At 38.5% G+C, this 16,664-nt stretch overlaps 2 protein-coding genes across 15 annotated transcripts in view; one reads left to right on the top strand and one right to left on the bottom strand.

Moving 5' to 3' along the window:
• Positions 1–1,479, bottom strand: part of UBE3D (ubiquitin protein ligase E3D) — a 162,653-nt gene extending 161,174 nt beyond the window's left edge. For all 4 annotated transcript variants that reach the window (XM_023740391.1, XM_023740389.1, XM_023740390.1 and 1 more), the window contains exon 1: positions 1,362–1,479. In XM_023740391.1, the coding sequence (XP_023596159.1) occupies positions 1,362–1,438 (77 nt within the window). In that variant the 5' untranslated portion in view covers positions 1,439–1,479. The remainder of the gene's footprint in view (positions 1–1,361) is intronic.
• Positions 1,480–1,726: 247 nt separating this feature from the next.
• The window catches only part of DOP1A (DOP1 leucine zipper like protein A), a 111,156-nt gene continuing 96,218 nt past the window's right edge, over positions 1,727–16,664 (top strand). For 7 of the 11 annotated variants that reach the window (XR_002825580.1, XR_002825581.1, XM_023740377.1 and 4 more), the window contains exon 1: positions 3,845–3,950. The gene's annotated coding sequence lies outside the window, so the exon portion shown is untranslated. Of the gene's footprint in view, positions 1,815–3,844; positions 3,951–9,648; positions 11,838–16,664 lie in introns of those variants that run through there. The other 4 variants (XM_023740374.1, XM_023740376.1, XM_023740372.1 and 1 more) reach the window with 4 other exon arrangements.

Here is a 16,664-nt window from a genome sequence, read left to right as displayed (position 1 = left end):
TTTCTCTAGGATATATTCCAAGGAGCGGAAGAGCTGGATGGTATCGTACTTCTATTTCTAGCTTTTTAAGAAAGCGCTAAAGTGATCTGAAATATAAAGTCATCTACATTTCCATGATGCTTTAAATTTAACTAAGTCTTATACATACATGATCTTACTGAGGCTTCCAACAACCCTACAAGGTGGATCGGAATTGGAGATATTTGTTTGAACTCATCATTTTAAATAGTTTGATGTAGTAATAAATATTGTACCCATTTTACAATTGAAGAAACCAAATCCACTACCGTGGAGTCGATTCTGACTCATAGTAACCCTACAGGACACAGGAGAACTGCCCCACCGGATTTCCTGCAAATCTTTAGGGGAGCAGGCTGCTACATCTTTCTGCCAAAGAGCGGCCGGTTGGTTCAAACCGCTGACCTTTAGGTTAGCAGCTGAGCACTTTAATCACTCTGCCATCAGGGCTCCTTACAATTGAGTCAAGATTAAATGATTCTACCCTTGTGAGAAAGCTAGGATACAACCCAGATCTAATGTCAAATTTAAAGCTGCCACACCAGATGTAAGGATAAGAGAAAAAGCTGAGCATCAATTTACCTCAGAGTGGTGCTCGGTAATAAAAATGACGTTTTGAGGATTTTAACAACTAATTTACTCTGCCTGAAACAGAGCTCACGGGAAAATAGATGACGGGACTACATACCATTAAAATTGCTGCCAAGCAAAGGGAATATTTCTCCTGTAAGTTTCTTGTTGTGTAGTGAATAACGAGTTAAACGTTTGCAGGCTTCTCATCGGAACTTGGGATATGAATAAAAGAATGAGCTCCAATAAGAAGTCCCCAACCTTTGTTACTTGCTCATTTAACACACGTTTACGGAACGACTGTGTCAGTTTCTCTGCAAAGAGCAGGGTTTTTTTTGGAAGGGTGGAGGGGCGGTGAGGGACGAGACCAGAAGGTAATTTACAAAACAGGAAGCTCACACACTGGAATTGATCCCATAATGAGGGTCCCGAACGGAGACACACAAGGCATTTTTTGCATTGTTATGTGGGAAACGCCGGGTCCTTGCCAGCAGTATTTTTACATCACTGCTCCGCAAACGTTAATATGCATTTGAATCCCGGGAATCTTGTTAAAATGTTGATTCTGATTCAGAAAGTTTGGTGTGGGGCTGAAACTGCATTTGTCGGGGTACTACTCTTGGAGGGGGACTCCACTTTCATTATCGAGAGGCTCTCAGCAACTCTAAAGAAATTCAAAATCCGACCTTCCAAGGGAGGCGGAGACCGCCGGACAGCAGCAAAGCGATTTGGCCACCGCCCCTGGATGTCCACAAGCCCGCCCCAGGCCTTACCCCAGGATCAGCAGCGCGCTCTGCAGCCGTCTCCTGACCTCCAGGAACACGCGCATCGCGGCCGGCGACGCCGTCATGGCGGGAGCCCCCGCCCCGGGCGGAACAGAGCGGGAGATTCTGGCGAACCGGGCCACCGGAAGCAGACGTGCTGCACATGCAGCGGAGCACCAGCAGTGGTGGCGGCAGCGGCGGCGGAGCAGCCTGCCAGGATCCAAACGTGCGGCTGGAGCGACCTCTCAGCCCACAGCGCCGCCTGCCGGGCGGAGAGCGCGCCGCCGCGAGGGTTCTGGACCTGAGGGGTGTGCGCGTTTCGCCCCCAACGCTGAGAAAAGTGGGCGGAGGAAGCTAGTTTATCCTACGATTCTGCTGCTCATGGGCGTGGCCTGGAGTATCAGTGTTCCTGAAAATGACAACAAAAATTATTATCGGGGTACACTCCTGTGGCTAACTCAGGTAAGGATGGGACATGAAGAGAGGGAGATCATAGAGGGAGGCGATACAGGCGGGCACCACCCCCAGGAAGCCCAGGAGTAGAATTACCTACCTTAAATCCACTTTATTTTGTTCCCTTTTTTTATGAACTGGAGTCTTTTGGTTGGAAACCCTGGTGCATAGTGGTTAAGAGCTACGGCTGCTAACCAAAAGGTCGGTAGTTCGAATCCACTAGGCGCTGCTTGGAAACCCTATGGGGCGGTTCTACTCTCCTGTAGAGTCGCTATGAGTCGGAATCGACTGTACCGCAACGGGTTTGGGTTTTTTGGTTAAGGTCGATTGGTAGCTCCCCTCTGTCCCAGGCAACAGGTGTCAGGGATTGACTTGGCATTGCTTCTCAACTTAGACATGATCTCTCCAAGATTGAAACAGTTGCCAAAAAAAGAAAAAAAAAATGCAACAAAGTTTTCTGTTACCTATTTAGAATAGTGGCGTCCTGGTGGCGCAGTGGTAAAGAGCTAAGGCTCCTTAACCGAAAGGTTGGCAGTTCAAATCCACGGGCTGCTTCTCGGAAACCCTTTGGGCAGTTCTACTTTGTTAAATAGTGTCGCTGTGAGTCGGAATGGACTCGACCACAACGGGTGTGATATTCAGAAGAGTGTGTGGCTGAAGCGCAGTATCTTCAATCACAGAATAAAGCATTCATACAACCTTTGAAAAAAGGAAGATGAGGATGATTCCAACTATACATCTCCACTCTTCACTTTTGCAGAAGTAAAAACTGACTCAGAGAAGTGTAAATATTACACTACTACTAAAAGATAGTTTTGGAAATGTTGACACAGTGAAGGAAAGGATCTACTATAATTTAAATACTTCTAATTGGGAAACATTAAAATATAAGTTCACTTTAAATATTAAAATATAAGTAGTGTTACAGTAGGACTTCTTTAAAAACAAGAAGCTGTTTTTAAAAACAAAGACAATTGTGGCTTGTATACATAAGATTTCATGCTTATTGATGTTGCTTTATAATTTCAAGGTCATAATTATCACACACCAAAAATATTAATTTAAAGCATTTCCAAATAAAATAAACCCACTTCATCAAAAATACTAGCTTAAGACAATTATTCTAAAATTAGTATTTGTGATTCTTTTTTATGCTGATAAACATTTATCTGTTGCTGCACAGATTTGTGTATCTATCACAGTAATTCGAAATCATGGATCGAGGTAATAACTCAGTTAAAAGAATTGAGTTTACTACTATTCCATCTCAAATAATTCATCTATTTCTAGGGTAATGATTTCAACTCCTCATATCATCATCCACCTATAATCTCCAAGGCTACTAAGCGCTTAAAATATTGATGCATTATATTAAAATATCTAACATTCTTAGCATAGCATGCCCCTCATAACTGGTGTTTGATTATTTTTAGTGGTTTTTATATTTTATATGTAGTCACTCGTTGAAAAAGTGTGCATCATATTTTGACTTTATAGTCTAGGTAAAATGGTGCAATCCTCCTTGGAGTAACTTGTAGTTGAAAATGGTTGCAACTATTTGTCTCCTAATTTCACAAGTCTCCTAACCTCTTCGGGCCTCAAGTTGCTCATATAAAATACAGAAGGAATCCTCCAGCTGTAAAAGTTGTATTCAATTCTTCCCCTCTCTTCAAACTCTGCATCAAGACGGGACTGGCCCTGGCAAGTTGAAAACAGCTACTAAAAACCTCTTTTCCTGCCCGCCCCCCCCCCCCCGCCCCTTCTGCTAGGAACCCTGCTGGCGTAGTGGTTAAGAGACACCGGCTGCTAACCAAAAGGTTGGCAGTTCGAATCCACCAGTCCCTCCTTGGAAACCCTGTGGGGCAGTTCTAATCTACTGGGCGGCATTGGGTTTGGGTTTGGTTTTCTGCGGTTTTTAACCGTAAACCGCTTCCCGAAATGGCAGGTAGAGGGCGCTGTGGTGACAGCCGGGAGGCGAGGAGCCGACTGGGGGCGGAGAGCTAGGCGGTGGACGTCGACGTCGGCGTGTTCGCGGGCGCGGTGCATTCTGGGAGCTGTCACCGGGCCCTTCGGCTCCGGCCTGCTTGTAGCTGCCGCGGTTGCCCGGAGAGCGGCGCCGGCTGGGAGCGGGCGAGCACACAGCAGGTAACAGCGTCCCCATCCCCAGCGCGGTCGCGAGGCCGGCCGCCGAACCAAGGCGACCTCCTCGGACTGGCTTGTGCTGGAGTCGCGAGGACGCGCTACGGGTCGGGCTGCTGTGGCGTCGGGGTATCGCGGTCCCGGCCCCGCCTGGAGCCGGCTGTCCGCCCTCTGGGTTTCGGGGATGCGGGAGCTGCGCGGGCACCGACGGGCGGAGGCGCGAGGGCGGCCCTGGGCAAGGGTGGGTCCGGGGCGTCCGGTGGCTCGGGCCGAGGTTGCAGTGCAGGTCGCACCTGTGTGGTAAAGACATGGGGAGTAACCTCTTTGTTGGCGGAATCAGTGTATAGTGTCGCCTCATTGACTCTGGATTCTCTTAGTTTTGAGGAAAGAAGAATGTCAGTTATGGTAAATGTTCACGGGAGGGGGTTAGAAAGGAGTACGGAAGTTTATTAAGAGGAAGTCAGATTAGTCCTACGGAAGTTATTAACAATTATCACCTTTGATTTCCAAGCCCTAAAGTTGCAACGTAACAATGGTTACTTGTTCGGTTTTTTCTTTTCTTCTCGCCTACTCCGGGGGCAGGGGGGAGGGGGTAAACGTAATCAACTACTTTTTTAAAGCTTTGTTAATTGTATTTTGATTCTTACTCCATTTTAGAGTATTGTGAAATTTGAGAAATAAAAAGATTGGAAAAATCTGATTTGGAGAGTGTAGTTAAAGCAATTTGTTTTTCTTTTTGATGATCACAAAAATATGGTGGCGCAGTGGCTAACGCTGCTAACCTAGAGGTCGGCAGTTCGAATCCACCGGCCGCTTCTTGGAAACCCTATAAGGCAATTCTCCTCTGCCTATATAGGGTGGCTATGAGTCGGAATCGACTCGACGGCAATGGGTTTAAGTGCTTATTTGCCTGACAAATAAGCCTTGAACTATATAAAAGAAAAAAACCAAACCCATTGCCGTCGAGTCGATTCCTACTCATGCTGACTGCTTATCTTCTATGCAGATATGAGATCTTGTATTTTAATTTTATGTGTCAAAATTAATGTGGGCTACTTTCGAGGTCTGTTTATGGATAGCGTATGTTAACATTTTGTCCTAGGTAACTCACCACCTGATAGGCAACACAGTGATTTAGTTGAGCTAATAGAAATTGTAACATGAGGTAATTAAAACCACATGTAGTCCAAATGCTTTACTTCAGTCATTACTTTTCAGCCACCACTCTAAATCATTCCTCAGAAATGCTAAGCAATAGCAAATATACAGATGGGGCTGATTATTTGGGACCCAATTCTTGACGGAAGAGTTAAAGCATCTAAGTTAATACATGGAAACCCTGGTGGCGTTGTGGTTAAGAGCTATGGCTGCTAACCAAAAGGTCGACAGTTTGAATCCACCAGGCACTGCTTGGAAACCCTGTGGGGTAGTTCTACTCTGTCCTGTAGGGTTGCTGTGAGTCAGACTCGACGGCAACAGGTTTGTTTGTTTTTTTTTTGAAGTTAATACGCAAACCAGAAAATGTGATGCCATAGCCAAAATGTTAAATGTAAATTAAATGTTGTCGCTGTACACGGTCAAAAGAATCCTATTTTGTAGTTGAAGTAATAGGAAGAGCTCTGGGCTGGGAATAAGATTCAGGTTGAAGTCCTTCATTCTGCCACTAATCAGGTGGCCTCAGTTTTGTTATCTACTTAAGGGAATTTGACAAAGTCAGGGTTTTCCAAACAGATGTTTCTCCTGAACACTTTTGTAAAGCAGTTAGTAAGTTCATTGCTCCGAAACAGTGTTCCATGGCAAATAATTTGGGAATACACTGGGTTAAACCAAGTTAAATGACTTTTGATTTGCTTTTAACTGCAGGACTTCTCAAACCTTCACTATGCTAATATGCAGTGTAAATCTCCAGGGGAAGATTATCACAGCATTTCCTAAAGTTACCTGGCGAGAGAGCTATAACATAACATCTCCTAGAATATAATTAACATAGAATACCAATTTGAAAATTTCTATGCTTCATGATTATTGAGTCTCCTTTTCAGCTCTAAAATTTCATGCATTATGCTTTAAGTACTAAGTTATTTATTTATGGGCTTTATTATTTATTATGGGCTTTCAGTTTTAAGTGTGAAGTATTCTGGAACATGAAGATCAAGTGGCAACTCTCACTGGTATAAGGAAAAGGCTTATATTATCCTTAGTTAAAATATTAATATTAAGGATGCACATAGGTCTTTGTGAGCTTTCATGCATTAATTTATGGCAAAGATTTTTTATTTTTTACCTTCCCTGGTCTCCTGATGCTTTTCTTTAGCCATAATTAATTCATGTTTTGAACTTGATTTCATGATCGAGTTACTGATTTTATTCAGAATGGAATTTTAAAGTTGCAACAAGTAAAGTTTCGATGATGATGGCGTTGGTTTTGCTATGAATGATTTGCTTTTCCAGTAATGAATTCTTACAACTGTGAAAGTGATAGAGACTACCTGAAATATGCTTAAATAGTAAATAACTTTAAGAGCATAGATCATGAAAGCCAGTTAAAGGTTAAAACATTAATTCTAAAATAGTTATTTCTCATTGCTAAGAAACAGGATCTTAACTATTGAATACAATCTTAACTTTTTTTTTTTTTGCTAAATTATGAAAGCAACCAACGTGGATGTTTCTGCCTGTTTTTGTTACTTTGTTAGGGTTTCCAGTTGTAGGAAAGGATGGGAACAGAATATTGAATTTTAATAGGTGTCTTAGTTATCTAGGGCTGCTATAACAGAAATACAAGTGGCTGGCTTTAACAAAGAGAAGTTTATTCTCTCACAGTCTAGGAGGCTAGAAGTCCAAATTCAGAGCATCAGCTCCAGGGGAAGGCTTTCTCTCTCTGTCGGCTCTGAGGAAGGTCCTTGTCATCAGTCTTCCGCTGGTCTAGAAGCTTCTCTGCATAGGAACCTCCAGGTCCAGAGGATGCGCTCTGTTCCCAGCAGTGCTTTCTTGGTGATAGGAGGTCCACCTGTCTCTCTGCTCGCTTCTTTCTTTTATATCTCAAAAGAGATTGGCTTAAAACACAATCTAATCTTGTAGATTGAGTCCTGCCTCATTAACATAACTGCCACTAATCCCATCTCATTTACATCATAGAGATAGGATTTACAACACTAGGAAAATCACATCCGATAACAAAATGGTGGGCAATCACACAATAGTGAGAATCATGGCATAGGCAAATCGATACACATTTTTGGGGGACACAAATCCATGACAATAGGTAAACCTTTGATAAATTCTTTCTCTGAAATAAAACTCTTAAATAGAAGGATAGACCTAAATAGAAGGATAGAGCTAATATTTTTGTGTAATAGCAAACAGTTTGTATTGAGAATTTATTATATGAAAATAAATACATCGATCCACTTGTCTTTAAATTGTAATTCGTTTTTTCTTATGTTCACCACCTGTATTAGTTTCCTAGGGCTTCCATAACAATTTACCACAAACTGGGTGACTTGTAACAACAGAAATTTATTTTCTCGCAGTTCTGCAGGCTAAAAGTCTAACTCAGGTTGTCAGCGGAGCGATGCTTTCCCTGAAGGCTCTAAGGAGAGATTCTTCCTTGCTTCTTCCAGCTTCTGGTGGCCCTAGGCATTCCTTTGTTTGTGGCAGCATAAGTCCAACCTTTGCCTCTATCTATCTCCACGTGGTCATTCTTCCCTGTGTGTCTCCTCTTTTTTTTTTTTTTTTTTTAAGGATAGTAGTCATGTTGGACTAGGAAATATGAGCACATGTTAATTTACATCTGCAAAGACCCTATTTCCAAATAAAGTCACATTCACAGATTCATTGAGGGGTGGGTGGATGGACTAGGACTTCTACGTATCTTTTTAGGGGACACAATTCAACTCATAACAGTCCCTCTCCCCAAGCTATCCACACCTGCAACTTCAATGATCTTTAACTCATACTTTCATTGCATAGGGCAGAGATAATTTTATCAACTTTATTAAGGTAAGATTTACGTACAATAATGTATACCCATTTTAAGCGTACATTTCATTGAGTTTTAACAAATACATACACACCTGTGTAACCACCATCACAATCAAGATTTGGAACATGTCCTCCACTCAGGTCTGTATTGTTATGCTTTTGCTCTCTTAGAAGGCTTTCCCTATCTCTAAGTATCTAAATCATACCTATCTTTCAAGTCTTAGCTCAGATGCTAACTTGTCTGTGAATCCTATCATGAATTCAAAGTGAATACCTCATTTTGAATTAATTTCCTCCTCTAATAAGCTTCCTGTGTACATTTTTTTGAACATCTTTCTCTGTCCTTAACAATGGCTAAACCAATGACACGGACATAATAGGCACTTACATTTATTTGTTGACCAAATGGTTTAGTCATTCTTACAGCAACATCAGAATGTCAGCATGTGGACATATTCCTGTATACTTATTTTCTTAATATATCTTTGAATCAATGTGGTTACTTTCTTAAAATTATCTTTAAAGGAAACTTGAAATAACTACCATAAATAAAAAGCAGGAATCACTTTCCATAAATAGAAAGTGGGCATAAAAATAAAAATAATGAAAACAAAACCAGTTGCAATCAAGTTGATTCTGACTCATGGAGACCCCATTTGTTGTAGGGTAGAACTGTACTTCATAGAGGTTTTAAGGCTGTGACCTTTTAGAAGCAGATCTCCAGATCTCCAGATCTCCAAGCCTTTCTTCTGTGGCACTTCTGAATTGATTTGAACCCTGAACCTTTTGGTTGGTAATCAAGTGCTTAACTACTTGCACACCCAGGGACTTGAAAACAAAATAGTGTTATTAAATTCTAGCTAGAAACTATTGCCTATTGAAGGCTCTTAGCCTAGACTTGCTACTCATTGTTTAAAAGGAATATTATCGAGAATTGCAGAGGTATTATAACGTTCTGGCACCAAACTGAGACATTATTCTTGATGCTGCCGGAGGGACGAAAAGAGATTGAAGAGGAAATTGTGTCCTCAAGTAATTCATTATTGCTTAGTCCTGTCCTTGTTCCATGAAATCATCTCATATTGAGTTAGTGGCCCAAATTTGGGGAAATACTAGATGAATCAAGGCTTGAAAATTCCTTAGAATTTTGTCTATGTAAGTATTATGAAATAAAGTTTCTGTTGTAGATTTTAAAATATACTACAGTTAAAAAGTACAATATGCACTTTTGTAATATGTGCTTTTTACAATATGAGTTAACTTAAGAAGTATTTACATTTACAGTATGAAGACTAAAAATTAATGATTATTATTTAATCAGATAAATGACTTCATTTTTTCATAAATATTCTTTTTTTAATTTTATTTATTTTGTTGTTGAGAATATACACAGCAAAACATACACCAATTCAACAGTTTCTACATGTACAATTCAGTAGCATTGATTACATTCTTCAAGTTATGCAACCATTTTCACCCTCCTTTTCTGAGTTACTCTTCCCACTTTAACATAAACTCACTGTCCCCTAAGTTTCCTGTCTAGTCTTTTGAGTTGCTATTGTCAATTTGATCCTGTGTAGATAGATCTTGAAAGAGCACAATCCTCAAGGCAGACATTCTTTACTACTTAAGCTGAACTATTGTTTGGTTTTAAGAAGACTTCAGGGGATATTTTTGGTTTAAGGCTTAAAGATTATCTCAGGGCAGTAGTTTCAAGGGTTAATCCAGCTGCCATGGCTCCAGAAAGTCTGGAGTCCGTGATAATTTGAAATTCTGTTCTGCATTTTCCCCCTTTTGATCAAAATTTTTCTGTATAATCTTTGATCAAAATGCTTGGTAATGATAGCCAGTCAAAAATATTCTTAATGTAACTTGTACAAGTAAAACACTAGTACCTTATTGTTATTGGAGCACATTAGCTTTAAGATAAACTTTTGAATCAAAAGAAATCTGAATTTAAAAACCAGTGGGGGACTTATGATAATATAACGTGATAACCGTTGATCTAGGAAATGATGAATTGTTAATATGAACTTTATCTCATTTAAACCTTAAAGAATTTGATATCTCCTTTACTTTTCCCTCTCTTCTTTTTTAAGTTTTATATAGCTATCTTTTCATATTTCTATGCTGCAGGAGACATTTCCAGTCCTTTTTCTTCTGAGGTAATGACAAAGTCTCTTATGGAAGGAGTTTCATATGAACAAACAGGAAAATAAATTCCCTACTCTTGTTCTAGAAAATATATCTTATGTTTCAAGCTGCTGTGGTTATTGCAGGCCTATATCTGTTATGGGCTTACTGTTTAGATTGCTGTTATTTTGTGTTTGTGAACAAAGACCTCATGTAAACAAACATTTAGTTTAGTGTTACTGCTTTCCAAAAAAAAAAAAAAATTTTACCTAAGTGGTAATAACAGATTTATCAGTACTATCTATACAAAAATTTGGTACTCAACCAGAGCTTATGTTTCTATTTATCTAAGGTTCTAGAATGCGACCTCACGTTGTAACTAAGAAAATAGAAATTTTGAATGCATATTTATTTTATAGGAGAACTTTCACCTAAACAAGTGAGTTTGTTTCCATGTCTTTACTATAAAATAAAGCAGCAATATAGCAAGAGTACAGATAAATTGTCATCATTTAGACGTGACAACTGACTGTAACCAGTGAAACTTTAAAAGCACACCAGTCTTAGTTCTTTGAGTTATACAGGTAAGTAGCCCTATATTTTTCAGTTGAACTTGATTGTGCCATTATATCATGATAAAGTAGTAAGAAATCTCAGCTACCTGAAACGCTTAGGATATGTGTTATTTTGATCAATCAAATTTTTCAGATAACTGGAACCTTTTTATATTAGTTACCCACAAATACCACCTCAGACCACTGATTATGCTTTTTGCTTGTCTTTGGCATGATGCACTGGCACAGTGGGCTAATTTCCACACACAGTTAAACATGCCTTACAGTGTGTCTCAATTGTAAAAGTTCCTTCAGAGGAAGATGTTGAGGGAAAAAAAGAACATAATGCTCACTTTAAATGTTAATATCTGTCATTTTGGAAGAAAAATGAATACTGAAATTACTTCTGTATTGTATACAGTATTACCACCAATTTACTGTAGTTAGGAGTTCAACCTTGAGTTTTAATGACAGATTCCAGCAAGATGATTTCAGATGGCATCTGTTATTTTATTGTAAGGCTGTCTTCTAAGCACAGTGCTCCAAACCTATCTGATTCTATAACTTGAGGCTGCATATTAGTTTTTTGTAATTTGGTAACTACTATTTAATTATATCTTTTAAATTATAGAGATTGGAGTTTAAAGAAGGTAAATATTATTCGAGAATAAATAAACTCTTTACTTACCTGTTGCCACATCACAAATTATCTGAAAATGTAGTGGCTTAATACACAACAGTAAACATCTCTCACGGTTTCTGTCAGTAAGGAATTGGAGAGCAGTTTGGCTGTAGGGTTCTGGTTTTCGTTTCTTGTGAGGTTGCAGTTAGATGTCAGCTTGGGCTGCAGTCATCTGAAGGTTTGGTTGCGGCTGACAGATCCACTTATAAAATGGCTCACTTACGTGACTGACAAATCGATTCTGGCTGTTGAAGGGAGGCCTCAGTTCCTCCCCACGTGGGCTCCTTAAGTGTCCTTATGACATGGGGACTAGTTTGCCCCAGAATAAGTGATCCAGGAGAGATCGCAGTAGAAACTGTAATGTCTTTTATGACCTAGCCTGAGAAGTCACATACCTTCACTTCTGCCGCATTCTATTTATTGTTCACGCAGGCAAGCCACAATTCTATGTGGGAGGGGACTATACTCAAGTGTGAATACCAGGAGGCGAGGATCATTGGAGGCCATTTTGGAGGCTGGCTATCACATCTTTTAAAGTCAGTATGTAAATTTGTAAATAATAAGCAGTACATATTTACTCATTATGGTCTTTGAAAGAATATTCAAAAATCAACTTAAAATGCCACTTGACTTACTGAGTTTGCATTTTAAGATTACTAAACAAAGCAAACAGGGGACAGTGGTTATTCAGTGGTAGAATTGTCGTCTTCCGTGCAGGAGACCCTAGTTTTTTTCCTGGCCTGTGCACCTTAAGTGCAACCACCAGTCATCTGTCATTGGAGGCTTGCATGTTGTTATGATACTGAGCAGGTTTCAACGGAGCCTCCAGACTAAAACAGACCAGGAAGAAAGGTGTGGTGGTCTGTTTCTGAAAATTAGCCATGAAAACCCTATGGATCATAACATTCTGATCTCATTGTGCAGCCAACTCAATGGCAGCTAACAACAACAAAGCAAATATTTTATCAACAAAATTCCTAGTCGTTCTGGTTCTTTGAGGTGTTAGGCTTAGCTATAACACTTAAGAAACAGATTTTACTGACTTTGATTTTGCTTTCTTATGAGATGAAGAAGGGAATGCCACATGTTACACAGTTGCTCTGTACAGAACCCTATTTGTGGTTTCTTAGGGGCATTATTCATTCATTCACCTTTTAAAAATTAAATTTATTTTTTTAATTCTATAGATAGGAAATAATTTGCATGATTTTAAAAGTATAAAAATGTATCCAGTGAAAAGGCTCCCTCTCTCACCCCTAGCTTCATCCACCCAGTTCTCACCCATCCCCCATAGGTAATCAGTTTTACTGTTTTATGTTCTTTCAGAGATGTATCATGCATATGCAAATTATATGAATATTTTGCCCTTTTTTACATAAATGGTAGTATACTATAAACACAATTCTCCACCTTGCTTTTTTTAATGTCTTAGAAGCATTTTCTAAACCAATACATAGAGTTTTATTCATTCTTTTTACCAGCTGATTATATTCTGTTATTCAATTATTATAATGTTTATCGATCATTTATTGTCAGTCAAGCACTTTGTAGGAGCTGGGGTTACAAGAGCTAAAATTATAGATGAGAACCCTCTATCACAGGAATTACCACCCGTGGGAATTATAGTTCAGTTACACTAAAACAAGGTAAGTTCTATGATGGGGAAGTAGCGTGTAGTGGGAGTTCACAGGAAGGAGGATGTATGTTAGTGTTGGGGGGGGTCAGGGAAGGCTTCCCAAAGGGAGGAAAACGTGAGACCTGAGGGATGATCAGGTACTAGCCCAATCAAGTTGGGATTTAGTATTTCAGCTAGAAAAAATAAGACTTTTAGAAACATGAAGCATATGCACATTTTAAATACTATACTATAAGCCATATTTCTAATTAGTGATAAAGGTACTGATTAAAGAATGAACCAAGTCAGAAGGGTTGAATCAGATAAGGTTTCATGTAGAGGCAAGCATTTTGAATCTAAGTCTGATAGAAGAATTTTAGGTAATAAAAAGGAGCAGAGGCATATCCAGAGAAGAAATAGCATATGTAAAGGCACTGAAGTGGGATGGAACAAGTCTTGAACAGTGGACATTGACTACTAGGTTTTGCTTAGCTAGAACAGAAATGTGAATGATAAGATTCAATGAATGCATCCATTTATAAAAAGACATTAATCATGTGGTTAAGAGTTTGGATTTCATTTATAAAGAATTGAATGTTACAGCAATGGTAAGAGTACTTTCTCAGTAGGTTAAGGTGCTTTTCATGGATTATCAAATTTGCTTTTCTGGGCTTCCAGAAGGGACTAACATGCTCAAATTATTTCTTACTATATAAAACTAACTGGCTTTTAGAGAAGCTGAAGAAAGAGGAAATAGGAGGTTCTGAGGAGCCCTTGTGGCACAGTAGTTGAAGCGATTGACTGCTAACCAAAAGGTCAGCAGTTTGAAACCACCAGCGGCTCCATGGGAGAAAGATGTGGCAGCCTGCTTCCGTAGAAATGTACAGCATTGGAAACCCTATGGGGTTGCTATGAGTCAGAATCGACTTGACGGCAGTGGGTTTAGTTTGATTTTGTAATAGTCAAGGTATAAAATATTCAGGTACCATGGATCAAAGATGATTCTGAGAGAGATTGTGGTAGGAATGGAAAAAAACAAACAAAAAAAAAGGAATTTTTGATAGATTGGATATAAGAATAGGAATTAAAGCCGAAGTGCAAGCCTATGTGATTGGGAAGATGAGGGTGCTGTTGACAGTAATGTTGTAAAAAAAAAAAAAAAGGAAACTCAGAGAACCATAACAACAGTGCTTGATACATTATATTTCTTGTGTTGGAGATATATCCTAAAGAAATTTGAGAGAGCAGAGAGACTAAGAAATGAGTAAAGAGAAGTGTAATAATAGTGGAAACAGTTCATGATTTATCAGTGTTTTGCAGGGGGTGCCTGTTATTTGTAAAGGAACTCTGAATAAAGATTCTGCAAGAGCCAAGAAATACCTGATTTTGGCTCTAACTCAGTAGGTGCTTCAGAAACTACCAGAATATCTAGCTTTCATTCTCTCTCGTAAAGTAACATATCAGCAAGGTTTTTTTGTACCTTTGTTTTGTGTGTTATTGATACTTTTGTTCTGTTTTCACCATAACCTTCAAACATTTGAGAGGGGGAAGAAACATTGCAAGAGATGTAGAAGCAAGGATACATCTGCTATAGATAGTACTCTTTTTTTCTCTGTAAACTATCTTGATATCCTCAAAATTAATTCTAGTTTCTTTTTTTTTTTTGCCCATCAAGGGAGTTAACCCTGGTGCAAGGCTACTTGTCCAGCACTTTTCTTTCATAGCTTTGAGTAAACTGATGTGCACAGACACATGCATGGTGTGTCCAGTGTAAATCCTTTTATGTAAATCCAGTTATGTAAAAGTACTCAACTAAATGTTGGTGGCTTCCTGCCCATGTAATATTTGATCCTCTTATTTGTATGCGTAGACATAACTGAATTTGCATCTTAATGAATTTTGTGTGTGTGCACATGTGTTCTTCCTCATGATTTTATTTTTGAAACAGTTTTAATAAAATTTACAAAGGAAAATAAACCTTAAAACTGCATTTTTTAAAATAAATTTGGAAATATATATATCTTTGCTCACAGGCCATGAATAAGCAATTAAAATTTGTTTACAGATATTCAGTTAAATATGAACACACTACTAAGTACAGAAAACTTTGTACTGTTTGGCTAATACATACAGTAAAACCAATCTTTATTTTTAAATTGATTAGTTAGTTCATAGTATACTATTTATTGGAGCCCTGGCTGAGCAGTGGTTAAGAACTAGGCTGCTGACCAAAAAGTAGGCAGTTTGAATCCACCAGGCGATCCTTGGAAACCCTATGAGGCAGTTCTATTCTGTTCTATAGGGTTGCTGTCGGTGGGAATTGACTCGACAGCAACGAGTTTGGTCTTGTTTTGCTAATACTATTTATTAGGAACCTGGTCGCACAATGGTTAAGTGCTTGGCTGCTGACCGAAAGGTTGATAGTTTGAATCCATCAGCCTGCTCTGTGTGAGAAAAGACCTGGTATCTGCTTCCGTGAAGACTACAGCCTAGGAAACCTTATGGGGCAGTTCTACTATGTCCCGTAGGGTCACTATGAGTTGGAATCAACTAAATGGCACAGAACAACAACAGCATAATATTCATTAATTTTAAAATGATAACATTGTGTATTATTGTTAAATGTTTATTAACGTTATTAATGTTAAATTACATTTTAAAAATGTTGGTTAAATTTTATTTTTTTGAAAATAATTTGATTAACAGTATGGTGTATTTATATGCTATAAAGATTATTTTTTATTTCTAGTAGTTTGTCTTAGTTAAGATAGAATATTTCAAAGTTTAAGCAAAATCATATGTCATGGTTAAATGAAGAACAATGTTTGGCTACAAATCAATATGCTTATTTTGAGAAAGATACTTCCTGAAAAGTGTGTTTTAAATAAACTAGAAAAATACCCAGTAGGATAGCTAAAAGTTAAAATCATGCCTCATCTTGTACCTCATCCCACATCCTTTTTAATCATTCTGAATAACTCATTTTTGTTATAAAAACGTACTCACGAGAACTCAAGTGCTCATTTTTTGTCGTTATCTCATGTTTACTTTTTACAATGTATAAAAAATAAGTAGTGTTTTCTTACATTTTCCTAATTAAAAGCAAAAACAGAATATGGTAATTTCTAGATTTTTTTTAAAGTGTATTATACTGATATTTACTGCCAGGCTCACTTCTCTTTGCCACCTAAAAAGTTATTTGCAATTGTTAGTTTTAGATTATCCACACAACTACTTCTTTGTATAGGTATATTTAACACAAATAGATATGACTAAAGCAGAATATGCAATTGAGCAACGAGTGATATCCACAGGTTTCATGAAAACGTGGGAAACTTCTTTGAAATATTTGTTTTCTCAAATATTTTTCTCCCCATTATAACTAACAACCCTCATGAATTACATCTCCCTTTTGCCAAGAGAAAAAACAAAAGCTGTCTTGATTAGAAGTTGTAGAGCATCCTTTGGGTGCTTAATAATAGAGTTTGTAAAGTAGAGCATATTCTCAGTCCAGCAGGAATCGTGACATCAGCCCTGAGCATTGTTAATTTGGGGAAATCCAGACCTGTAGTTCTGTTTTTTAATGTACAACCCAATCTCCAGCATCTCTCTAGGAATTTGTCCCACTTGAGAGCATATATTTTTTTTTTTTAATCGTACTTCAGGTGAAGGCTTACAGAACAAATAGTTTCTCATGAAACAGTAGTACACATATTGTTTTATGACATTGGTTAACAACCCCACAACATGTC

This window comes from Trichechus manatus, unplaced genomic scaffold (assembly GCF_000243295.1).
Source record: "Trichechus manatus latirostris isolate Lorelei unplaced genomic scaffold, TriManLat1.0 scaffold00154, whole genome shotgun sequence".
NCBI lineage: Eukaryota > Metazoa > Chordata > Mammalia > Sirenia > Trichechidae > Trichechus > Trichechus manatus.
This window is presented reverse-complemented; position numbering and strand designations above follow the sequence as displayed.